Source organism: Pollachius pollachius (genome assembly GCF_949987615.1).
Source record: "Pollachius pollachius genome assembly, chromosome: 4".
Lineage (NCBI taxonomy): Eukaryota > Metazoa > Chordata > Actinopteri > Gadiformes > Gadidae > Pollachius > Pollachius pollachius.
In genome coordinates this window covers 7,734,030-7,761,042 of record NC_136937.1, presented here as the reverse complement: position 1 = coordinate 7,761,042, position 27,013 = coordinate 7,734,030, and the positions used below count along the sequence as shown (strand labels likewise).

General features: G+C 45.1%; 1 protein-coding gene across 1 annotated transcript; it reads right to left on the bottom strand.

Annotated features, from left to right (window-relative positions):
- Nucleotides 1-237: 237 nt before the first annotated feature.
- On the bottom strand, nt 238-21,904 carry xpo7 (exportin 7; the record flags this gene model as incomplete). Its single annotated transcript, XM_079735902.1, is given in 29 exon segments — nt 238-642; nt 1,419-1,546; nt 1,663-1,761; nt 2,162-2,319; nt 2,551-2,689; nt 3,066-3,280; nt 4,310-4,392; nt 4,966-5,073; nt 5,400-5,488; nt 5,718-5,824; nt 6,271-6,379; nt 6,582-6,645; nt 6,973-7,053; nt 7,379-7,452; nt 10,203-10,338; nt 10,850-10,955; nt 11,727-11,920; nt 12,133-12,305; nt 13,529-13,675; nt 13,932-14,051; nt 14,213-14,286; nt 14,621-14,786; nt 15,441-15,545; nt 15,648-15,716; nt 16,240-16,406; nt 17,884-17,977; nt 18,664-18,810; nt 21,871-21,894; nt 21,896-21,904. Coding segments are annotated over 29 exon segments (3,279 nt in total). The 3' UTR covers nt 238-548.
- Nucleotides 21,905-27,013: the final 5,109 nt, after the last annotated feature.

Here is a 27,013-nt window from a genome sequence, read left to right as displayed (position 1 = left end):
CCTTCCCCCCCCCCTCCATGATTTCTCCCCCTTTCCCTCCCTCCAAAACCTCGTCCTTCCCCTGCCAGAGGACTTAGCCTATGGAAGCCTCTGCAGACTGGCTTTAAAATAGATCTGTATATATTTATATTATGCTCATATCAAAAAAGGTGGGGGGGCAAGGGAGTCGGGGACCGAGGGTTGAGGAGGTGAGATGAGGGGGGGCCAAAACAGGAAGTGGGACATGTACAACGTAAAAAGGGTGGTGAACGTTGGTTTTTATTGATCAATACCTCCTCCTACGCCCGGCCAGGGGGTAAAGATAAAAGTCCTCCGGGAGTCCGGGCCCAAGGTGAGCAAAAAAAAACAAACAAAAAAAGAATGTTGGAGACTGCGACGGCCAATGAGGTGTGAGTAGGGTGAGGAAGGGGGGGGGGGGGGGGGGGGGGGGGATAACGCTAGCAGAGGTATAACCAAGAGGAAGAGGAGGAGGGGGAGGAGGAGGTGGGAGAAGGAGGAAGGGGAGACTGTGGTGGTCCGCAAGGGTCCGACGCTGGGTGTGTGGAATGTCAGCTCATCATGTCATTGCTGTTGACGCCGTACGTAGAGTTCTTCATGCTGTCGTTGACCTCGCGGCGGAACACCGACAGGTTCTGCGTGAACCTGGGGAGCGGGCACACAGCGAGCAGAACGGGGCTGTTAGCGTCCGAGACAGGTAGACGATCGGCACTTTGCCAAGCATCGCCGTTTACCAGGGTGAAAGGTAGTCAACTAAATGATTCAGAGGGATGTTAGTGAGCAAGCAAAACACAAAATGTGTTTGAGTCAGGGTTGCCTCAGTTTATTTGCCCAATCATGTTGAGAATAAACAAATCTATCCATCTATTCATCTATTGATCTATATCTATAGATTTTTTTTCCAGTTTATCCCGCTATTAAGGGTAAGGGAACAAGTCGATGCAACAGCCGTCATAGATCCCTACACTAAATCCAACAATAACACTACACAAGAACTGTCACGATGAACATTAAATCAATATGCACGCTCCGCAATCAAGCCATCCATAGCCGCTGTTGAAAGACACTCAGCGGTCTGCACGTGGGTCTAGTGGGGGTCAACGCCTGGACCCTGTCCTGGGATTGCCTCTCTTTAAGCCCCGGCGTCTAAGCCCCCGCTTCAACCCCACTGTTCCGGCCTTTCAGTTCACCGTTAACCTCCCCAGACGCAGCGCAGAGATTGACCATTGTTTAAACACATCTCCATCTTGTGCGGTACACTGTCGGTGTGTGTGTGTGTGTGTGTTTGTGTTTGTGTTTGTGTGTGTGTGTGTGTGTGTGTGTGTGTGTGTGTGTGTGTGTGTGTGTGTGTGTGTGTGTGTGTGTGTGTGTGTGTGTGTGTGTGTGTGTGTGTGTGTGTGTGTGTGTGTGTGTGTGCCTACCTGTCCCGGTTCTTGGTGAGCAGGTTGCGCTCTATGCCCTCCATCAGGTTCTCGAAACACAAGTGCATGGCCTGCTGCTTCTCCGGCGGCTGGCTGTTGACGATGCTGTTCCTCAGGTCGGCGAAATACTGCCGCCGAGTTCAGACACAGACACACACACAGCCACAATGTGAACGAGCGAATCGACCTTGCACGCAACATGTTCGCTGGATGGAGAGAGGAAAACGATGTCTCTAACCTGTACCTTTTCGTTGAGCAGGATGAGGCCGAGCAGAGGCCGCGACATGGACCACTGGTTACGGCAGTCCTCGAAGATGATGATGTTCAGGACCGTGGAGAGCATCTGGGGACAGGAGGACGGGGGGGGAAGCAGGCGTCCATGCATTAAACAAAGCCGTCTATTGGAGCTCCCGGAAATAGGTCGGGGACAGCTGCTATACAGACCGCCAGGAGAATTATAATAAAACTAATTATGTATTTCGATCGAGAGTTTGGCACGCTGCTGCAGAACAGTTGAAAATCCCTCTCTGATCTGCTCCCAGTTTGAGTCTCTTGGAGAGAAACGATTAAATAAGCGAATAAAGAGGGATATTAGAAGCAAGGGTATCTACATTTAAGAAGCCATCTACTGAATCAGGATCATTTATTTTTATATAGAAGAGTACCACATGATCCTTAGCAGTCAGCGTTCCCTAGACCTGACGGAGCCTTTAGACTCCACCCCCTCCCCGAGCTCTGCCCACCTGCTGGATCATCTCCGGGTGCTGCCGCATGATGTGGAGGAAGCGGTCGTCCGTCGCCATGGAAGCGGGCCGTTTCTTGGTGGAGCGCGTCAGCTGCTTGAACAGGTAGGTGACGATGTGGTCCAGGCTGGAGCAGCATCCCGTACACACCATCGTATCTGGACACACACACACACACACACACACACAAACATGCACACGTCAGCGATACATAATCAATCCACAGGATCCTGACAACACGTACAACAGTAGAGGGAAAAAACGATCGGGAAATCTCTTGTTTTAGGGGTGGTCGAAGCCAGTTTCACACCAACGACTGTGCGCGAGTTCACATGCATCTGCGCAAGTATGAACCGGGTCTACGGGGGGAATCGGACGGCGTGTGTTACCCAGCGCGGTGAGTCCCTCTGATATGGAGGACAGGATGTACACGGCCACGTGGGGCTCTAGGCTGGCGAAGAAGTTCATGTGGTCCTGGGTCAGCACCTCCAGCAGGGAGTAGAAGGACTGGCTGAGCTTGGGGTAGTCCTGTTGGAACACAGCAGGGAGCACGTCAGGGAGGGGGGTCACATCAATGCACTGGGTGGACAGCAGCAGTCTGACGAGAGGTGTGGTAATATATTACTCTGGTAGTATGACAGTGGTGTTGTAGTATATGATATTGACCAGGATGGACAGCAGCAGCTTACTGTAGTATTAGTGTGACTGTCGTTTTACAGTGTACTAACCAGGAGGTCACTTTGAGGGATTGACAGCAGCAGCTTACTGTAGTATGAGTATTACAGTAGTGTTACAGTAGTGTTACAGTAGTGTTACAGTGTACTAACCAGGAGGTCACTTTGAAGGATGGACAGCAGCAGCTTACTGTAGTATGAGTATTACAGTAGTGTTACAGTATACTGACCAGGAGGTCACTGTGGGGGATGGACAGCAGCAGCTTGATGAAGGTCTGCAGGGCGTTGTCCAGGGCGTCGTCGCCGTAGAGGCGGAAAACGCCGAAGTTGACGTAGTTGCCGCTGAGCACGGCCTTGAGCATGGCGAAGCACACCGACACGCCCTTCAGCTTCACGCCGTACACCTGGTCCTTCGGCACCTCGCCCAGCGTCAGGATGCGGTTGCCTGGGCGACAGGAGGGGTGAGGACCAATGGGCGGGGTGAGTTAGCGATGTGGGGCGCTTTTATCGTTACAGATTTACACTGAAAACAGCTGGTTTGTTGAAAAAAAAACAAATTTTATGTTTCCAAACGTCTAAGATGTTGTTGTTTATGTGAAAATATGTCAAAGAAATTGATAAAATTAGGTATGGAAACATGCTTCCGGAAATAAAGGAAAGAGGCGAAAGCGATGGCAGAACAATCAGATTCGCTTTAAGTGGTTCAAAAACTGAAGAGCTTTTTTCAACCACTTAAAGCGCTGAGAGAGCCGACGATGACAACTAAAAGTAGTAGTCTCGAAGAGCTCCAAAGATTTTCATGTTAATTAAAAGATCATTTAAGTCCCCGTGTACTAGTGTCAAATGAGCGAACACACGTGGAGAGTGAGCCTACGACCTACTGATGAAAGCCCTTGCAGGGCTGTGAATGGTACGAACTGGGTGTCGATGGAGAAATTCCCGCGATGCGTTCAAATCAAAAGCGGTGCCGTTAACGAGGCATGTTCTATCATCCAGAGGTGGAGTAGGCGTTAGGGGAGTGTGTTGAGTTACCGCAACACCCTTGCTCCCTTGTTTTAGCAGTGACCCGTTGTTCTTTTGGCCACGGGTGTCCCCAAAGAGAACAAAACTGAGATCTTCGAGACTTTCGCTTTAATGTTTGTTATTTGTTTTTAGATTTAGTTTGACTTTGAACTGGGTTAAAAAAACAAACAGATAAGTAGCCAGATTTTCAGGGGGAAAAATAAAAAACGGCAAAAACAATTGAGTAGGGTTAGGGTCACAAACAGACGTCAACAAAAAAAACGTTGAGACACACTGCCACTGTGGGGAGCTCACCTCGAAAAGGGTCAAAAGGTCAGAGGTGAAAGTTAGGAGGAGGTGGTTGGTGGTGGTGGTGGGAGGAGAGGGTTTGGATTGAGGGTGAGGAGGAGGAGGAGGAGGAGGAGGAGGAAGGGCAGGGCAGGGAGGGGTAGGTATGGTCTGGTGGAGGTACCGTAGGTAGTGATCATTTTGCTGGTTTCCCTGAACAGAAGGATCCCATTGGGCGAGGAGACGTCAAACTGTAGCCGTTGGGACCTGGGTTGGGGGGGGGGAGAGGCGGTAAGACAGCCGCAGGCGACCGAGGGCGGATAGGGGGTTACAGGACAGGAGAAGATATGAGAAGATGACTTCAGTACAGACCAGAGTGGTGGAGCACAGAACCTTAGAACCAACACCTTCTAGAGACCTCCATGAGCACCATGAAGAAACACAGTACACCAGACGGTTTAGTGGATTATTATTAGAATAGATCCAGGGACATTTGATGTATCAAAGAATCACCAAGTTTATACAGATCTTGCTCTATAACCAAAAACGCTTCAAATCCATGAACCACACTAATATCTATAGATTCCCTGTCGGTTGGATAATCGCCTCAGCAGTAGCTTAGGCCTCAGAACTGTCACATCATGTTATTAACCTCAATGAAACAGGATTTATTGAAAAGAGAATCTTTACTGATGATCAATATTCATGGACGAAGGAAATACCGCAGAACATTCTAAATAAGACATAAAATAATTAAAAATGGCTGATGATTTTTTTTTTTTAATCTGCATCCACGCAACACTGAACCACAGCATCGCCTGGCAAGCCGGCGTCACTCACCTGTTGTGGACGAGCTCAGCCATGAGTTTGAGGACAGGTGTAGTGCATGCTGGGTCGTGGTACCACAACTCTATGGCTCTCTGTAGGATGGGCATGTAGGCCGGGTATCTGACGCACTGGGTCAAGGAGAGACGTCACCATAACATGATAGGGGTTCAAGTCCCCACCAAAAGGTTCTGGGTTCGATCCCAGTATACCAAGTTCAGGGGATTTAGAAGTGTTTATAAACCTAGCATTTACATTCATATACGCTCACTCTATATAATCTACGGTATGAGTCAGACTACACTAAATATTATAGATGGAAAGGGCCCTTTTTTGGTACCACAGATCATGCATATCATTTGAAACAAATATCAAATCTAAAGACAGACTCTAAGACCAACAGCTCCCCTGGGGGTGGGCGGCCGGTATAGCAGGGGGTGTGAGGATACATCCAGTCAAACAGCATCATGAAGCTGGTCTTGGCGTTGAAGGCGAAAGCGATTCCTCTCAAGTCGCGCACCAAACCCACCAGAGTTCTCTGCAAGGGAGGACAACACAGCGACATGTTGTGGTTACAGCTGAGCCCAAAGCACACGGCCGCGTCGGGACAGACGCAAATGTTGACTGAATTTTAGCATCCAAAATTATTTTGAAGCAGGCGGATAATACAGCCAATGTTTGTACTCTGTGCTTTACTCTGTTCAAACGATATGATTCTAGTGTGTGTGTGTGTGTGTGTGTGTGTGTGTGTGTGTGTGTGTGTTCACCTTGGCCTCTTGTTCGTTGAAGGTGTTGGTGCTGAGCATTTGGGCCACGGTTTCGAAGGCCGCCGTCAAGGGCAGCATGAACTGCTCAAACTGGTCTTCATCTTCCCCTGCACAGAAATATTTGTCAAACCACATCACCAGCACCACCTCAGTTATCAGAGACACACATCAAACATTACCACAACCACAATCATCAGACACACACGTCAAACATCAACACCTCCACAATTATCAGACACACACGTCAAATATCCTCACCACCACCAGAATTATAAGACACACATCAGATGTCACTATCACCGCCTCCATTACCAAATCCAACATGCATTACTTCTTACAACTTAGGGACAGTGAGAAACCCCGAAATCTATATAAATAGGCTGATATTTGTAAAAAGATTTAACTGTTGCCCTCTCCTTGCATTGGTATATAAAAAAATTTAAAAAAAACTTTTGTTCTCCATTTTCATTCAGCATATTGTATTGCCCCCTAAAGCTGCTTGGGCCTGTAGTTACTATACAGCTCTGATAATCTTGACCAGTGTTGTAATTACCTAAGTCCACCATGAGGAGGCGCCCAAGTGCCGTGTAGAACGTGGTGCGACAACGCATGTCGCTTAGATTCGACTGGTTGTTCACTCCCAGGAAGGAGAAGTGCTCACTCTACAAAGGCAGAGATTTGAAAAAGGTGTATCAGAAATTATCATAAACATTTTAAAATTCAATTCTAAATCATTCAAAGCAGTTTACACCACCAACTTGAGACATTGAAGGACGACGATATGCTTGTAGAAGATAGTACATAAATGTATATATTCATTTGTATAGTGTCTATACGAGTCCAATTTGTGACGTTTGTACTCACGGTGTGGTTGTTCAACATGAACTGGACCGCAGTGAGCTTGACCAGCTTCCTCACGCTGCTGTATGTGCAGAACGGCGTCAAGGAGAACCACAGTTTGGAGGGAAACAAATCGCTTATAAATCAATTAAATAATCTTGAACAATCCTCATCCTTTGGATCAACCAGAATACAGTTCTTTGGTTCGATCTTCACATTGGTGTGACTGTGTCAAGTTACTTTTTCACAGCAGAAGTCAGACTGAAGCGATGTGTGGCACAATAGTTGGTGACTAAGCCATTATGCAAAGTTTATACGAGGCACGTGAACATGCACACAGCGCGTGAACATGCACGTGCACACATGACCACTACATGTGAACATTAAACAGCAGAGGCTTGGCGGTAAAGGATATCCTAGAGACAGGTCATTGAGGAGCTGCAGCGTCTTGGAGGTGATTGGCTCGCACTGACCCCAGTACTTCAGGTTGGTGATGCTGTTGGAAGAACCAAACACTTAACCACCCTGGAACAATAACACACTTTTATAAAAACACACCATAAGCTAATGAGCCGTTGTGACTATGGTAATTACCGAGGTTATTAAACAAAGCTTTTTTTTGTTTTTCAACATTCGGTTCAGAGAGGTGGCATCCCAATATAGCAAACCTTTTACTATTTAAAATACTGTATGATCAAAAACGCAGCATCAATTCATGCATCAGTCTACAAAACATTTACACGCAAACATTCAGGTGCAGTTGGTAGGTCAATTAATCACGAACAACAGTAAATAAACAGACAATAGGGGTTTCTACTTACATTTTACCAATAAAGACACTAAGCACCATGGTCTCATCATTCAGCCCCAACACGTCCGACAGACGTCGGTAAAGCTGGAGAAGGAACACATGACATATGTATTGATCTATTATGATGTAAAAATAGCAGGCTGCAATGACATGTCCTAGCAGACTGTCCTAGCAGTCAGGGCGTTTAACTCCCAGCTGAAAGGTACTTGGTTCCATGCCCAATGTCTGCTGTCTACCTGTGGTCATCCTTGGAACAAGATGTCCGCTATCTGCCCGTTAATGACCTTCCTGAATTCACTGGGACACTAAATAGAATATTAGGGTAAAAGTCTTTGGAAGGGAAGTGAATCAAACCACAGCATCTAGCAAGGTCGAGCTATTTTTTTAAATATCTAACTGTTACGCAAATTTCTATCTAACATTGATGAGATCTGGCATTATCAAGGGGTCTATAAAAAACACAATATCAAGGTCACCAGACGTATAATTCAGATGTGACGTGAGTGACTTTCTAGAGACGAGACACCTTTTGATAAATAACCCTGAAAGCATTTCAGAGGGTGGATGGACACTGCGGCATATACGCTTAGATTTGATAGTCAATGGGATAATTCCTCCACCCCTAACTCCCTGATGTGCAGATGCACTATCTTTATACAGTTATTTAGCATTAGCCATACTTAGCATTACAATTGAATGCACACTTTCCCCAATGGAGGAGAATATAGATTTGTGTGATTGTTTTATTTTTTATACATCTTAACAAGGATTAAGATTTTATATAGAGGTACATTTTCATGCATAGGGTCAAATAAATACAACAAGGTCACTTATTTCTCTTTCTTCTCCCCTGTATAATTGCATTGATGCAGGTGACAGACAAAGGATCCTCATTTTAAATGGATGGGTTCGGGTACCATTCTGCGAAACAAACAACATATGTGTTCACCGTCAACACAGCTTTTCCATTCCGTTAAACGCATTACACCCAGTTTTCCTTAGGACATCAGCCAAGAATCATACAAGTCACATTTGGGTTTTCTACACAATTTAGAGACTCATTCATACATTACTGGCTCTGTCCTGTCCCCCCCCCCTCAGAAATCAATCCAACTATATAGATATCCATCCATCTATCTTTATATATATTAGACAACATCCAATTAAACTATTGATATATCCATCTATAGATATATCCATCTTTCTATCCATCTCTTGATCTATCTATCTATCTATCTATCTATCTATCTATCGCTATATCTCTATAGATATATCTACCCATCTATATCTATGTATGTTTATATGTATGATGGACCTCCACCACTGATCTACACCGTCAGCATTCTGCGGCACTCGACCACATATACAAAACCCGCTGGGTCAGCAGGAGGTAACGAACTTCGCCGCGTCATGTCGACGGGGCAAAGAACACAGCGCTCAAACAACAGGGAGGGGGTAAAGGCACCGCAGGCTCCGCCGCATAGGGGGTCCTCTACAAAAGCATGGCCGTCAGCAGTGTATACAGGGGCCGGCGTAAGGCGCGGGACAAAGGACCTCATCATCTGCGTCCACTTGGCTCCCCTCTGTCTGTCACTGTGCCGTTCAGAGAGAGAGTCGGGGGAGGGACGAATTTAAACACCGGAACCAGGGAACACAGGGGACACAGGCTATAGCCCAGTCAGAGATATCCTGCCCTCGTTGCTGGCATCAAACTCTCTTTTCAATAGGAACCACATTTAAGTCAGAGCCCCTTTAGCGTGGAACAATGTTTCAGTTACTTGAAGTCTGCGAAGATGCAAATAATTCGTTTAGGGGTGACGCAACGCAAGGGGGTTTACGGAGCCATTACGTCCTTGCGGACCCTCCTTTCATCCACCAGAAGGGCCTGACGTGCGCCTCCCAGAAATGTTAACCTTGGGTCGAGGCGACGCAGCAGCAAGGGCTGTGATTGGTCTGCTCACTAAAACCCGACGCAGAACCCAAACAGGTTCACGACTGTGTCGACGTGTCTGCATGGTCCTTGCGTTGCCTCGGCGTGGAACCATAATCAGCCCTAGAGTCGCATCATGTGAAAACTGGTGTCGCTCGGTTAGTCAGCCTCTCAAGACCCTCAGTATGGTCCACGGTTAAGGCCTGGGGCGTCTCCTACTAACACTTTGTGGATGAGTCAAATAAAGACTTCAGGCGGCATCAGAAGTCCTGTTTAGCCAAAAAGATCTGTCATAATAACAGTGACTGTTTTGATGTCAAGAGATGCCAAATGAATCATCCTCGTCTCTTTATTTATTGTCATGAGTCACTGCCTTCGGTTTTTGCTGACGAGACATCACTACTTTCACAGAATGTGTTTGACATCCGTTGTTAGGACTGTCGTGTTATGTTTGGACCCCAGGAGGACTAGCTGAATGCTGTGATTTCAGCTCATTAGAATATTTATAAAATAAATAAATCCCACTGAACGCCTGCTGTGAAGTCCATCCTCCCTGATCCTGTTCCTGGCCACAGAAGCTTCTGAATGAGCCGAATTGGCTGAACCACTTTAGAGGACTTCTGCAGCCTGACCCGCAAGACGGTTTGTACCACAGAACCATCTGGGAAGTCAACCTTGGAGTGTGCTTTGTAAAGTGCCTGGCCCGGTCCTAAAATACTTGGCACGTGAACGGATGAACCATCTGTCCATCACAAAGTGACTCCTAGGACGCTGATTGGTGGGAAACAGACGCATAACTTGAAGGCTGGCAGGGTGTCACCTCGCAACACGGTAATCCCTCTAATTCAGCCACCTCGCGAGGTTAGGACTGGAATAGCAGCAGCAGGGGGATGGTTTGAGTTACCTTGGAGGACTTCTGCACCTGGTCTCCGATGTAGATTTTCCTAAACTGTTCGAAGAAGCTGAGCATGGCCAGCTCCAGCCTCTCGTTGCCGGCCTGGGCCAGCCGGGAGTCCGTCAGGTTCATCAGCTGGAGCACCCTGTAGGGACAAACGCAACACGATCACACCGCGTGTACTGAAGGACCACAGATCACCTCCCCACAGTCCCTAGACTGTACCAACTGGTACAGACGTGAGTCGGACCGATCATACAGTGAGCGGGCACAGCTTGTGATGTCACAAAGGGAAATAATGTGAGCGGGCACAGCTTGTGATGTCACAAAGGGAAATAATGTGAGCGGGCACAGCTTGTGATGTCACAAATGGAACTAATGTCAGCGGGCACAGCTTGTGATGTCACAAAGGGAAATAATGTGAGCGGGCACAGCTTGTGATGTCACAAAGGGAAATAATGTGAGCGGGCACAGCTTGTGATGTCACAAAAGGAAATAATGTGAGCAGGCACAGCTTGTGATGTCACAAAGGGAAATAATGTGAGCGGGCACAGCTTGTGATGTCACAAATGGAACTAATGTGAGTGGGCACAACTTGGGATGTCGCAAATGGAAACAATGCGAGTGCACACAACTTCTGTACATGGTGATCTTACCGACACACCAGCTCGCCGTCCATGGCGTCCTGCTCGTCCGTGCTGGCGAACGACACCCGTCCGCCGATCACCGCGCCGATGATGTACACCAGCCATGTCAACCGTCCTGCATGGCAACCGCATAGCAACAGGCCTTTAGTGAGAACCCTGACGCAAATTCAGCCAGGAGTACTAGTACTGGTGTGTAGTCGACAACTCTCCCAGCATGCAACTCGTGGACCTAACCAACCCCATCCTGGTTTAATGAGGCTATTTTTAGAGACCATATGATAATTACCCATAAATGGTAGAGCTTTTTATAAAATCCCACTGTAGGGTTTGAACATTGGGACGTCACATCGGACGTGGGAAGATTTCCACTTTCGCAACACTAGTGCATTCTACACAACCTCGCTGGGGTGTCCTCCCCCAGCATGCATAGCTTCTAATAACATGGGTTTGACCCCCAAATCCCCGACTATGGGCACTTCCTGCCTGTTTACGTAAGCGCTTTCTTCTCTAAAAACAAACCATTGTTTGAAGTCAATTTCGGTAGTAGTTGATTAAATCTGGGCAGAAATTGTTCGGTCACAACTTCTCCGCTCAAGATAAGGAAACCACAGATTAAGAGCAAACATTTAGAAAAGCAGATTAAATCAATAAAGAAAAAATGTAATAGTAAAAAAAAAAAAAAGAGAAAAAGCAAATAGAGACTAAAGAAAGACTAAACACGAGACAAGAATATAAACACAAATATCCGAGACCTTTAACAACCAAAAGTAAATATTTTCTTTTTTTTACCCCCCCCCCCCCCCCCAAAAAAATAATATAAAATCACCCTCAACAACGCACACGCATAAAAAGCGTCTATGTGTGTGTGGGCGAGCGGAACGCGTACCCTCCTGCACCGTGGCGTCGGCCGGGCTGGAGTTGGTGGACTGCAGCAGCTCCTGGTAGCTCTGGGCGGCCTGGTCAAAGAGCTGCACCAGCAGGGCGCACGTCTTCTCGTACTCGCAGCGGCCGATGGTGGACAGCTGGTCCAGCTGCTGCTGCACCAGGCCCGCGTCGTCCAGGGGGTCCTCCAGACCGTCCCTGGGGTTGGAGGAGGGGGGCACATGGGAGAGATGTTACCTGGAGGAGGTCGCCGGAGGTCTCGTCCAAGGACACGCACCATATCACAGGACTGATCAGTCCCGTCAATATATCGATTTGTGTGATCGCTTCCTCCCAAATATCGGCATCGCCCCCTAAAGTTGGGCTCTAATTCACAAAGCGCTGGTTCGGGAGTCCCCCCCCCGCCTCACCTCAGGATGACGTGGACGGACTCCAGGCGCGAGGTGATGTAGGCCTTGGTGACCTCCGGGGTGTAGGTCTCCAGAAGGTGGGGCTCCGTGGCCTTGACGTAGGGCACCGACGCCGCCAGACGCTGCCATAGGCTCAGCAGGTAGTGGACGCTGTTGGGGGCGAACTCCCAGTGCTGAGCCACGGGGGGGGGGGGGGGGGGGGGGAGAAGATGGTTGAGTCACAGGAAACTGGTTGAGGTTACTGGAAGATTTTCCAATAACTCCTAATTAATCTGGTTCAGATCAATCATATTTATAGAAAATCTGGTTGAAATCAATTTCGATAATTACAAGAGGTTTGAATTGAATTGTCTCAGATTACTAGATGAGGTTTGGTTTGAATGTACCCTTTCCACAGGTCAATACCAGGCTAAAGTAACCCCAGGTTTGACCTTAGCGCTTACTCTTTAACTGAGCTTGATGGGGACCTTCTCTTGTCGTCACATGGACGACAAGAGAAGGTCCCCACCAGTGATGCCAGTATGGCGTTACTTAGTAACACGTTACTGGCCTCGGACCACTTTTTTCAGTAACGAGTAATCTAACACGTTACTATTTCCAAACCAGTAATCAGATTAAAGTTACTCATCAAAGTCACTGTGCGTTACTATTTTTTTTTACCGGATCACCGATTGGCGTTGAGAGCGATGGAGTGGTGTGTGTGTGTGTGTCTGTCTGCCTGTTTGTGTGAGAGTGCGTGTGCGTGTGAAGCGTAAGCCTCCAAAGACTTCACTATATCAGAGGCGAGTGTCGACCTTGACTCTCCAGAGTCCGCGCCACCGGTTGTGATTAGCGGCGGAATTAGTCGCGCGGTGCCGCGTGCGTGCGTGCGTGCGTTGCGCTGGAGCGACGGCAGCAGAGAGCGCGTGGGAGCCTCTACGTTATCGCCAGAGAACTAAACCCACGGGGAGGACCGAGCAGCTCGAGCGCTAGAACGCGCTGTTTACGTCACGCACGTTGAGATGCGTCCGGTGATCGCCCCGTAAAGCGCGCAGTGAAATTTTCTCTACGCATTAAAAGTCGGGCGAAGCGGTTGAAAGCTGTGTGTCAGTGTGTGCACCCAGGGCCGTAGCACCAAATTCTGGGCCCTGTATACAAGAGGAACTGATGCCCCCCCCCCGAATTCCCCCTACCAGCCCCCTGCGCAGAATTGTTGAGGGGTGGAAGAACAATTGTTGACGGGGGGGGGGGGGGAAGTTAGTATTGGCAAAACCGGTTGTAATTTGTAATCTAACTTACTTCATTTTAAAATCAAGTAATCAGTAAAGTAACTAAGTTACTATTTTAAGGAGTAACTAGTAATCAGTAATCTGATTACTTTTTCAAGGTAACTGTGGCAACACTGGTCCCCACATACCTGAAGACTGGTGACGGTGAAATTGGCGATGAGGCGGATGACTTCGGGGTAGTTCTCCACCTTGACCAGCTCCCCCAGCTGGTAGTTACTTTTTAGTCTCGCCAGCAGACGACAGAACTCATGGTAGTTGTTGGGATCGGGCAGACACTGGAGCACAGAGCGCATGGGTCACCACGCATTCAACACCAGAGGGATGGGCCATGGAGGTCACATACAGCCAATTTGTAAATAATTGTTTTGTATGACAGAAAACTCTTTTATAAAATACCGAAATGTTTAATTTGACATTACATTTGGACATTTCAAATATAATCTGTATGTGTGCACGTGTGCTTATGTGTGTGTTCTTGTGTGTGTGTGTGTGTACGTGTACATGTGCTTGTGTGTGTACATGTGTGTGTACCTGAGGGTTGGCTAGTATCCTCTTCACTCCATCGACGAGGTGCGACAGGAACTTTGCCCTCTCTGCGTTGTTGAAGAGCGACCTTCGAACTGAGGCGATCTGTACTAGACATGACAACACCTGACAAGAGAGAAACACACAAACATTAACATTTCAAAACAGGAAAAACACATAAAAAACAAGGGACACAAGAAAGTTTTCATTGATTTGTTCAATTTTTTTACGTTTGGGTAAAACCAAAATCCAATTTGTCGTGTATGATGTAGTGATCGTTAACATACCAACGGGGACAGGGACGGTGGGATGGAATGATATAAATTGAAAAAGAGCTGCAGGGTCGAGGAATCGAGAAATGCTGAAAGATTAGAAAAGAAAAACAACTTTAGAGACTCAAATTTCACTCAACATGGTATGCAATCTAAATTAACAATAATTGAACAGGTTCCCAATTGGTCGTATTAACGTGTCCAATTTGCCAACTTCATTCGACTGTGACGAACATAAATATTCACACAAATATTAGCTCTTCTGATACTGTAAGCAGCCCATACGCCACATCGTTTTTGCCTGACAAATGACTCAACTAATTAATCCATTATCAAAATGCAATGCACTCCGAGTTCAATGAGCCAATGAAACTTGCGCAGCTCACAGAGCTCGTTTCCTATTGGTGGAACCCTTGCAGTCACCTGATCTCCAGGAGGTGGGGATCTGGACAGTACAGAGGTCGTCCGAGGACTCGTCCGTGGACGTTCCTATGAAGTCGTAGTTGAGGCAGTTGTAGCTGAGCTTCAGCAGCTGCATAAGGAGCCCATGCTGGGACTCATCGTTCAGGTTCAAGTTCTTCCCCGACGCCTGGGGACCAGAGGGGGAGCAGGCGACACCCACATGGGCCAGTCAGTTCAATATTACAATGTTACAAGGAGCCAGTACAGAGACAGGTTATGAAGGAGGAGGAAGGGGTTAGACAGTACAGACAGGTCATGAAGGAGGAGGGAGGGGTTAGACAGTACAGACAGGTCATGAAGGAGGAGGGAGGGGTTAGACAGTACAGACAGGTCATTAAGGAGCAGGTAGGGGTTAGACAATAGAGTCAGGTCATTAAGGAGCAGGTAGGGGTTAGACAGTAAAGACAGGTCATGGAGGAGGGAGGGGTGAGACAACAGAGACACGTTATTAAGGAGCAGGTAGGGGTTAGACAGTAGAGTCAGGTCATTAAGGAGCAGGTAGGGGTTAGACAGTAGAGACATGTCATTAAGGAGCAGGTAGGGTTATACAGTTAATACAAGCCATTAAGGAAGAGGAAGGGGTTAAACAGTACATTGACAGGTCATTAAGGAGCCGGTAGGGGTTAGTCAGTAGGGACAAATCATTAAGGTGCAGGTTAGACCGCTTGTTCTAGTATGCTAACGTAGGACAAAAACATCTAGGTTGATTACCCCAAGAAAATGTTAACCGACACTCCTTCAGAGGCATTTACTTCAAACCCAATCTCATCAGCCGTCATACCTGTTTGAGCAGGTTACAGGAGAGGGTGAAGATGTCGAAGAGCGATGAGTCTCTGAACGACGACGCAATCTTCCTGTGTTTGGTGAGGGGGTGCGTCGTGTCCGCCTGCCCGTCAATTACACACAGTAGGGAGCAATGATCAATCAGTCGATCAGTAGACACAGTTCTACCTCAGTATGAACCAATGAGAGGGCCAGGAGGGCTTACCTGATTGATTTCATTGGTCAGCTGGGACAGAATGGTCACTCCTATGATGCAATGCTCCACACTGTCCTGCTACAATACGTGAGCACATAGGACGGCAGATGTTAGCACAAACACACACAAACCATTAGCAGGAAAAAAACGACATCGACATCCTTCTTACAATGTAAACACACACACACACACAGCATGCAGACACCTACAAGTGTAGTAACACAGAAACATCACACACAGACAAACTCATGCCCGCGGTTATACAGACTCACACACAGCACTTCAGACTCGCACTCAAACAGTCTAGCAAAGTCGAGCGGTTGCTGTGACACAGTTTTGGCGAAGTGCAGAGGCAGTCCACACATGGCCATGGCATTTACAGTCGCCAGCAGTCGTTTCAGAGTGACATTATTGTGGACAGTGGGCAGTTCACACTTGGCTCAGTGAGGTTGCACCAGGGCTGTGATTATGGCATTATTGGTGGACGCCGGATCGCATAGTTAAATACTATGGCGGTGACTATAAAATTGGTTTCTCACACACACACACACACACACACACACACACACACACACACACACACACACACACACACACACACCTGTAGAAAGCGCGTGACGTCAGCGATGACGTTCCGGAAGACGTAGTCGTCCTTCTGACAGTCGAACCAGCCTAGCTTGGTGATGCGGGCGTAGAGTTGGATCAGCGCCTGGGTCACAAACGCCGCGAGCTTGGGCCGCGTGGCCAGGTAGTTCAGCACATAGTTCCCTGGGCACAGAGCACCGCAGACGCCGGTTAAACACAGGGATTCTACACTATGGCCCATGGTGGATTATAATGAAGTGACTGCACTGCAGTCATGTACTGTCCAGAGTTTGTCACCAAAATGTACTTTCAGTGTGTTCAAAGTGTACTGGGTGTTAATATTTGACCCTGAATGGGTGTGCAATGAAAAGTGGGAATCAAACCCATAAAACAATGCCATGCAGTTGCAGTGCCATTGGTGAGCAGTGCCAGTGCCACGTTCTACCAGCTGTATTCGACAGGAACAGATTGCCAGACGTTTCAAATGTGGCCAAAAATCTTGTTTGCCGGTGTGCATCTATGAGCACACAACATGCTAGAAAATGCATTTCCTGGAGAAAATGCGGTGAGTGCTGTAGTACAAAGTGAGGTTGAAAATATTTTTTTTAATAAAGCCACATAGATTTAGACATAAAGAAACTTTAAATGGCTTAAATCAAGTGAAGGGACTTGAACAAAAGTTAAAAAGTCTAAATGGAGTAAACAATGTAAACATGCACACCATTTAAGAAAAAGTAAATGGTTGGAAACAAATAAAGTTCAAAGCGCAAACAAAAAAATGCTAAAAAAAAAAGCAATGCTAAAAATGCAGACATGTAAAATGAATTGAACTGAAGTATCTGAAGTATCTGTGTGTGTGTGTGTGTGTGTGTGTGTGTGTGTGTGTGTGTGTGTGTGTGTGTGTGTGTGTGTGTGTGTGTGTGTGTGTTTAAGAGAATAGCGAGCCGGTGCGTGATTAAAAGTAGCCCGGTATAGCGGGAAAAAAAGTCCAATCTGGCAACACTGCCTGAACGTCCTCGTAGCCCAATCCAGCTGGAAAAACCGCCCAAACTGGCAACACTGCTGAACGTTCTCACGCTCCAGCGTCAACGTAAATCAATGAGACCAACTGAAAACCAAGCCGGTATGAAACTAAAACTGTGATTCTGAAGAAAGTTTAAATAATATCAAAATTTCGTTTGGATATTATTGAAGATACAAGTGTGTAGATTTGTTAAATGGTTTGAACGAAGATAAACGGTTGAAAATTGATTTAGTTACGTCTTAAACAGTTGAAGTACCAGAGGACGGCTCTGCCGTCCTCCCATTGACTCCCATGTTAAAAAAAAAAATAGTATTTTAAAAGTAGAATATCTTAAAAAGTATAAAATATTTAAAAAATCTGAAAAGAAGCGTGCGGTTCCAATCTATTCTGAACATTTTAAAATTTGAATGGAGTCTCTAGGGGAAAATTTGAGGAAGGAGATAGGTCTCAAAGTTTGTAGAGAATAATAAAGAGGAAAGAAAGAACAAAAACTTATGAAGAACAATAGTTGAGCGCTGCATACAGCACTCACCTAATAATTCTGTTGCAGTTTGCAAGCATCGTTGCATCATGTTAATATTAATGAGGTGTATTCAGAAGATTGGAGGAAGCTTCGGTCCCCGGGGGAGAACTTACGTATGTCGATGCGTTGCTCGAGAGGCAGAGGGTTGCCGGTTCGAGACACCAGTTTAGACAGACAGGTGGCTGCAAGCAGCTGGGAATACGAAGACTGGGGGACAGTGGACGAGACAGAAGAGAGAGAGAGAGGGAGAGGTGTCAGCACTTAAACGTAACAAGAGGTAATAAAGTACTTGCATCATCGTACTGTTAAAAGATAAATCTAGTATATCAGCATTCATGAGCTCATGCCACCTACACTATGTGGTGGTGGCACATGTTTTTCATCCTTCTAAGTGTTTATTTATTCATTCTATTTTGCCGTCATTATCGTTCCACATAATCCTACATTAACAACACACTAATAATTAAGGGGGGTGCAGTACAGGCGTCAATGTGTGTATTAACCAATGTAAGTCGCTTTGGATAAAAGAGTCTGCTAAATGCCCTAATTAAAGAGGCACCTATGACACACATTTCTTTTATTTTTGGGCACCAAATATAATGTTTTCTTGGCTGACTGCAGGGCCACTAGTAATCTAGCCACATATATGTGCCAGGGCTGGATGCTTCGGGGGGGGAAACACCATCATACAAACCCTTCCCGCTCATCAAAAAGAGTCGTCGATTTTATGACTCACTGTGGATGTTTCCTGATCTGGTTACTGGAGTATTTATACTGGCTGCACCTTAGTTGCAGTGCTCCTGGTCCCCCTATTGGTCACGAGCCCCCAGCCCGGTGACCAATAGCAGGCCAGTTGAGAGGCCGACGGAAGGTAGAGGGCGGGTACTACTCACGCTGCCTCGCTCCAGCAGTAGCTGGCATTTGCTGAGACAGTCGGTGCTGTTGGTGAACTCGACCAGGGCCTTCTCCGCTTGGTGCCGAACCGCCGTGTCCGTGGTCTCGTACAGCTGTTTACATAGGATCTCCAGCTGGGCAAGGCCCTTCGCGCGCACACACACACACACACACACACACACACACACACACACACACACACACACACACACATTAGAGAAAGATGCATATGGTTTTACAAGAAAAGAGACTTGAGTAGTGTGTACTGAGTTGTTACCTTACTATTATTTATTTTAAAATGATTCATCACAAGGATTCCCCATATCAAATATTACAACCGAGTAGTAAACAATTAACTCATGTTCCTGTTTTGAGCCTAACTTTGTCCCACACAATTCATTCCACATAAAGCACTTCACCCCTTCACGGTACAGAGATAAGTGTTGGAATAGCGTTTCACTCTGTACCGTAAAAGGGGGCAAGTGTTTTAGTTAACAACAAATAAAGTGAGCAACATATAAAGATATGAATCCCCTGTTGAACAGAATTAAGAGGGAAAACCGGTTGCCTGTGGAATGCCCTATCGCTTCATGGAACAATCACCCCAGATCAACTTGTTACACCATGAAAGATGACACCTCACCAATAGTGAGGGAAGCACCAGGACACAAACCCAATTACTGTAACCAAGCATGACCGACTTCCGTGGTGTTCAAATGTGTATACTGATTAACAGGTAACATGACGTTCATGACTTTCTTTCCACCAAGTTTTTCTCAACCCATGATGCAGAGCGGCGTGAATACTGCAGTCATTGTTGCGTCAGAGCGATGTCTCTGATGCAACCCATAAACGCCCCTGCAAATAACAAACATAATAATAATAATAATAATGATATCCATTTAATGAGCAGATGAACACAAGGAATGACTGCCCAAGCATGCCTTCGTTTCAGGTTTTGGCTGTCGTGTATAAAAAACATTTAGTTGTAGCATAAGTAATAGTACAAGCGTTTTTTATTTTAGAAACAGCTGACTGATGGTAAAGGCGACAGCGTTCCCAGACACACATCAGTCGATGGGCCGAGCAACAAGGTGTGGAACGCCCAGTAATTGTCACAGATAACACTAGTCTGCCTGAGAGGACATCTCTGCCGGGAGGAGATAAGGCGAACCCAGTGCTGACCAGGGGGACCCCTCTAGGCCTCACACGCCTTGCTTCTGCTCTGCTGAAGGAACCGTCGCTAGGGGGGTGGGAGGTCCAGCAAATCAGGTTTTACACTGAGGACAGGCCATTTCGGGTCTGGTTAGGTGTTCAATAAGGAGAAATAGCCAAACAAATATAAATACCATCCTTGGTGTTATTTTGTTCAATATGTTGGACTGTGGGGGTGGGGACACAATGTGTAGGGTCACTTGCACCCACAGATGGTCTTTAGCAAAGCGGTTTAAATTACAGGCAAGCTGGCGAATTATTCAGCAGCCTTTTCTGGCATTCATGTAAAAATGGCAGGAGGGGACTGTTGTAGTGTAGTGGATGTTGTTTTTCCATAATAGTTCTGCTAAGGGACGGTCGATATCAATAGAAGCTTTTACATAACAATTTACATTAGCTACTGATATAAGACCATGGAAAATGTGTTGAAGCTTGGTGGGAATTTATAAAACATAATCTACCAATTCTCAAGCCCAAGCAATACAACCAAATCATTTTAATCACAAGCTCTGAATCCAAAGTTTTTAGGTCTTTACACAAATACAAGAAAATACCTCTATTGCTATCCTATCAACATTCAAATGACCAAATTATGACAGCTCCGTTACAAACCTTCAATTGCCATTGAAAAGTATAAGTTACCCTTTAATATTTAAACACCATCCCCACCTGCTTTGAAAATAAATACAAATGTAAAAGGTGCCAAGCCATCCGTCTGTAGCAGGTTAAAATGGGACATTAGATCTTCACTCCACAAAATTACTTTTCTTAGCCCATGTGAAATGTTGGATAGTGTTATTAAGAAGTTACTATTACAGGTTTATACTGTTAATTATTGGGTTATCCCATGCACTAGTCCCAAACATAAAAGGAATTTCAAGACAAATGGCACAACGTATAATAAATTATATAGTCACATTTATGAAAAAAAAAGTCTAAATTCTGCAGTCGATTGGAGGAAAAGATGTGGACACTGCAATAATGACATCGACTTTATATATACATATATATGTAATTAAATATATATTTAATTGACTGCAATACATTAATTAGGAAGGGTGTATATGCAATAACAAATAGTATTGAAACACACTTCTGAATAGTTTAAACTGTGGACATCCAACAATGAAGAACTCCCAACTTGTGTCCAGCTAAGAAACCCTGAACTGGTCACACCAGCAGGGCTGGTTTACAAGATGCGGCTATACAGACAATGCACTGGTACCGTAGATCGCTATCATTGAGTTCCCGACGTTATATTAGTCAAGCGTTAAACCCGTCTGTGTAGTATCATTAGAAAGACATTCGGTTGCAGGACCTCAGGTAAAATAAGGGACTAGACGAGTCTGATAAAGACCACATGTGTTTGAATGGGGCAGCGCGGGAGAAGTTGGTGTCAGAGCGAAGCTAACGAGACTAGCCTGGATAACCCTCACCCTAACCCTAACCCTCTCAGAGCTCCACAAACACCACTAAATAACCTTCAATCCCGGCACCGTGCCTGGATAACATCCGCATGGTTGTGTAAAGCGGACTATGTTGTAGCAGGGCTTCTTCTACCCTGACAGCTCCATCCTCCTCGACGACCATCATCAGGAAGCTTCATTGTTTCTCCTCTCTCGTAATGTGAATATAAACCGTGTTGTTGTAGGACTAGGATCTCGACTAGGACGACAGTAACACTCTGCGACTAAAAGGCATGACGTTACACCCAAAAAGTGCTTTGTTGTGGTTCCACAACAACTGTAGCATGATAGCTTCGGCTAACAACGTTGCTGCAATAAGCCGCCTGCACGATGACAGGCCACAACACACACACACATACACACACACACATCCTTACTGTGGACAGGCACGGGGAGACTTCCTGCTCTGTGCATGCTTTAAAAGTTATATTTTAAATATAAAATGATGCGTCTGTGTCCGTGTGCGAGTACACTTTGCCCTTCAGCAATGGTTGGTTGATTACAAAAACATATAGCTCTGCTTACCTGCACATGATCCGCCATTTTTCTCCCATTTCATGCACCTCTCACTCCCCCGCTTATGGGAGGAGGAGGGGAACAGCGCCTCTAGCGGTCGGTTGTTGTTTATTCATTTTTTTAGGAAAATCATACTCTACATTCCTTTCAGAATAACCAAATTTCTCAGTGTGAATGATTTTAATTAATTGGAAAGTCCATTATATTCATTCAGAAAATGCATTAATAGCATGCTGTAGATACATTTTTATTTAAATATTTGCATTGCCTTAAATTAGTATTTTATTTTCAATTGAGTGATCTGTTTTCCTTTAACATTTATATATCTTGAGCATTTCAGCAATAACAGCAACTTTTTTGCCAGGGATTAATAAAGTAATCTGAATTTTAATCTCTGAAACCTGAAACCAAGATTTCCAAAAGCAATTGGTTATGAATACAGCAGTGAGTGAGCATCATTGTATATTGTATTCACACTAACATCGCACCAGAGTTGTGTTTAGTTACATCTAACATGTTGCATAGGCTACGTGTTTTCTTTATCCCCAAAATTATGAAGATAACGTTAAACTGTGTTTAGAATACACCACCAGGTGGCGATGTCTTTCCTTCCTTGTAAACACAACGACTCTTTTATTCCGGAAAAGGCGAAGAAGAAGGTTCATTGCTGTATGAAACATGATAGTAGTACATGACAATTAAACCCAAACGTGTACACAAATAATAACATTATTCATTTGCTTTGGTTCCATTAACTATATTGAAAAAAACAAAAAACGAACAGAGATGTTTTTCATCTGTTTTCTCAACAACAAATCCTGCAGTTGTAGCGCAGAAATAACCTGGAATATGTATATTACCTTGATGGTGATTTCCAAACTCTAATTGTATTTCTTAGTAATATAACGTAGGGAATCTTTTGTGATGGCGAACCAGCGCTTTCTACCTGGCAACTACTAGAGCACATGCATGATTTGCGCTCATTCAATACGATGAGGGATAATAGTGACATCTTGTGATTGGTGTAGATGTTGCAGGGGCGGTGTACCTCTGCAACGCATGCTGTATGCATCCGTAATGTGTTTTAAATGTGTGACCCACTGACAAGAAAATAAGGGTGTTACCTATTTTATATGTTTACACAAATAAATAAAACCTCAGTTACTGCAACAATCATAACATTATTATCATTGCACCATTCATGCAGCATTTGCACCTCCGATTTGTTTTAAAGATGATGAAAACTTATGAAACATCCCTCTAGAACAGTAAGGTAATTGAAAAATCTTAACTAAACAATTGCTGAGGGGAAATAAAGTATTTAAGAAGCACTTCATGATAGACAAAATAATAGCATAATCACAATAAAAAAAAAGAATGAATCCTAAACACCATAAAACAATAGAGAGAAATAGGGGGTAAAAGTTTGTTGGAAGAAAAAGAATTGTTCTAGTATTTTTTGTATGGAGGCCTGCAGATGTTCTTACATGTTGTGGCCTGCTGTATATAGCACACCTTCAGGGCGTAAAAGCTGTCCTACTTTTCTTATGAAATACCCTTACAGACTTTGAAAAGACCAGCGGCAGAAGACCTGAGGGCTGTATCTGACACATGTAGAAAAACAGCGAGAGAGAAATGTATGGGGGATGGTATCCCATTAAGCCTTTATTCTATGTGGTCCAGTGTAGCTCATTGGTAGAGCAAGGTGCCAACACTGGGGTTCAGAACAGCCAGGGCACCTATGCTAAGAACGAGTGCACTCACAGTATTAGTAAAACGCTTTCGACAGAAGTATAATTTACCTGATAAGAATTACAACAAGTTTTAAATCATTCTGCTTTGAATGTATCTGTTCTTTCCAGTTTAGCATTTCAAACAGACAATCATCTCCCATTTGGTCAAAGTATTAAGAGTTGTACTGCAATGGGATCTTCTAGATGCAAATGGTTCCTTTCAACATGGCCACCCACGGATGAAATTGGGCCATGGGAACATATTGAACATTCATTTCATGTTAAATGTTTGAATATGAAATACGTGAGCAAGAAATCGGGCTCTGTTCAAGACTGTTCAAAGCTTAGGTAGTTTTTACATCAAAAGGCTCAAAGTAATTACATCATGCAGCCCTGGAGGGCCAAGTTTCATTCTGCAGTCTAATGGTGCGCACAAATGGTGCACGCGCGCGCACACACACACACACACACACACACACACACACACGCACATAAACACACGCACACACACACACACACACACACACATAAACACACGCACATAAACACATGCACACACACACACACACACACACATAAACACACACACACACACACACACGCATGCAGGCGCACACACACACCCACACTCACACAAACAGAGACGCACACATGCACGCACACAGACACACCCTTGCACGCACACTCGCATGCTGGTAAACACACACATATACACACAAGCATGCAATTACACGCATAAATGCACAGAAAATGTGTTGTGGTAAATTAAAGTTACAATGTCTACGATTGAGCCCCTGCCAGGTAGGCAGGTGACTATAGGTATTGCAAAAACTCAATTAGAGTGTTCTGTCCACTCTAACTAGCAGTGCAACTGCGAGACACAAACTAGGGTAGATCGGCAGGCTAGGTGGCGTTAGTGGGAGAGGTTTGAGGATGGTCGATAGTACGATTATATTGTGAACAAAGAGAGACAGACTGGCCAGCATTTGTTATTTTTAGAATATATTTAATTTAGACTAGAGGATGGGATTTTATTGATAACATTATTGAAATCACAATTTTTCAGCATTGACCAATGATACTTCCACATTATTTAAAGCTACAGGTAACAACAAGTTAAAGGTAACATGCTGCAACTTTAATTTATAGAATGGCATAGTGTTTAGCACAAAGAGAAAGGTGAAAGACGGATGAAACAACAGCAATCGAGGGTGGCATAATTGCTTAAACACAGGGGGAGGCACCAGGAAGGCATCCAAACCCATTTATCCACAACAAAAGAACGAGCAAAGGCTCAATTAAACTTGATTTGCTTGAACTTACTTTAGCTAACAAAGTGTTTTCAATATACTTCAGCTTGCCCTCGAACAGCCTATTCTTAGCCTGGGCAATTAGTCTAATACTATAGGCAGGAAAATAACTGTATCCGCTGCTTGATGAAAGAAAAGCGCCTTACAAGAACATAGGCATTGAGGAGGTGCCATGGCAGCCCTTAAAATAGGGTGTTCTTTACAGTAACATAAACCAACACCATCGGGTGTGGATAACACCACGGAGGGAACATATATCAGTGTTTGGTTGAAAAGAAAAGTAATATGTGTTCATGCAACCATTCAAATCCATGGACAACTTAAGTAACTTTTCCTAAACAGAATCATTCCCATCATTCTGAAAAGCTTTTAATTGCATATTATTTATGAAATTCAGAAGGCTGACTAAAGTGGGGGGTCTTTTATTTCATAAAACGGGGACCTTGACCTCTCAAAAAAAAATCACACAGAACCCGCCACACACGAGCCGTTCCCGCTATCATTGAGTGTCACCACCGGTGAAGAGCCATTTCGTTTTTTCTTTTCATTGAATATTAATTGGTTTTCTAGGTTGATGAGGAGTGTATAAAAGACCACCCACACTCACTCAGCATCATCGGATAGACTGTGTGGAACACCGTTTAGCAAGGCAGTGAGGGCTTTTTTCAGATTGCAACAGAAACTAATTAGAACCTGATATTATCCAAGCCACCCGGGAAACAGTTTATTACATGATTTATTGAAAGCTTTCCCAGAGCGGGACAGTGCGGACTGAGTAATAGAGGGAAGGACAAGTCTTGCAGGTGATAATGAATGGAGAGACGAAGGAGGATGTGTGGAATCTATTTAAATATGGTGCTGCTTTAAATCCACAGTTTCCTAACTTCAAGATATAGACTTTCTGTTTCCCGCCAGGTGAAATTCAGATTCTGATAGGTCGAGAGCAGCGTGTCTTCGCAACGGATTTCAGAACATTGCAGCTCAACACACATTTCATTTACATTGTTAAAAGCTTCACCTACATCCATTTCCAATTAATAAAAAACACGGCATTTGAAGCCTAGTTGGTTTCCTTTAAACACAGTTCAGCCCATAGGTTGAACTGGTCTTTAAGTTTTTGATGTCGAGCAGTAGCAGATATCTGCCACGGGAGGGCAGTGTAGGAACAAACTCTGCTCACCATCGTTTGCGTGATACGGTTCCCTATCATAAGGACCAATAAACATATAAACAAATAAATGATAAAAGGATATTCGATTTATATCAAACAATATATATAGTGGATAATGTGTTAAATATTAATAAATATAAATATATAAATAGCCTACTAGCCAAGGCCCTATAGGCATATGACTTGTAAGCCTACAGATTTCCCTCTAAGTCGCGAGTTATAAAGCACAGCATGCAATGGATGACAGCTCATATTACATCTCATTCCCGCGAGCACGTGGCGCACCGCGTTTGAACTCGCTAAGCCCTCCCACCTCAACGTCTGGAAACGAAAACGGTGGAAAGAGAAACCGAAAATACCGACGCTCCTCCGTGCCTTTCAACAGAGAACAGGGGAGCAAACAGTCTTATAATAAGTAACCCACCGCAGCGGAGAGAGCGCAGCGCGTCGCTTCCCAAAACAACTCTCCGGGAAAAGAAAGACCAGCGCGATATTTATTTAAAGAGGCCATTTTGATCTCCCCCTGAAGGTCATCTGCCGTTATAACGTGATTGGGTATTACCCCGCAAATAAACACCGGCTGCCCCCGCACGCGCTCAGTCCGCGTTGAAAATGGAGTGCCTTAGTGGTTATCAGAACCGGGGGGGGGGGGGTGAGGGGGCACAGTGGCATACCTGCAGTGGGACCCCAGATGACCCAGGCAACGAATCACTTCGGGGAGCTTACACGTTATGGAAAAGGAAGAGCAGAACATTATGGGTTGAAAAGACATTCAGAGGAAGTAAATGTAAAAAGATGATGTCGGAAATAGGTCTCTTCATGTCGCTGCCAGTGTCTTCCTAACGCTTCTCATCCACCACAATATCCTCTCTCGCCACAATAGACTGTAGAAAATATAACAGGTTGTATAAAGATTATAGAGCACTAAATATACAGAA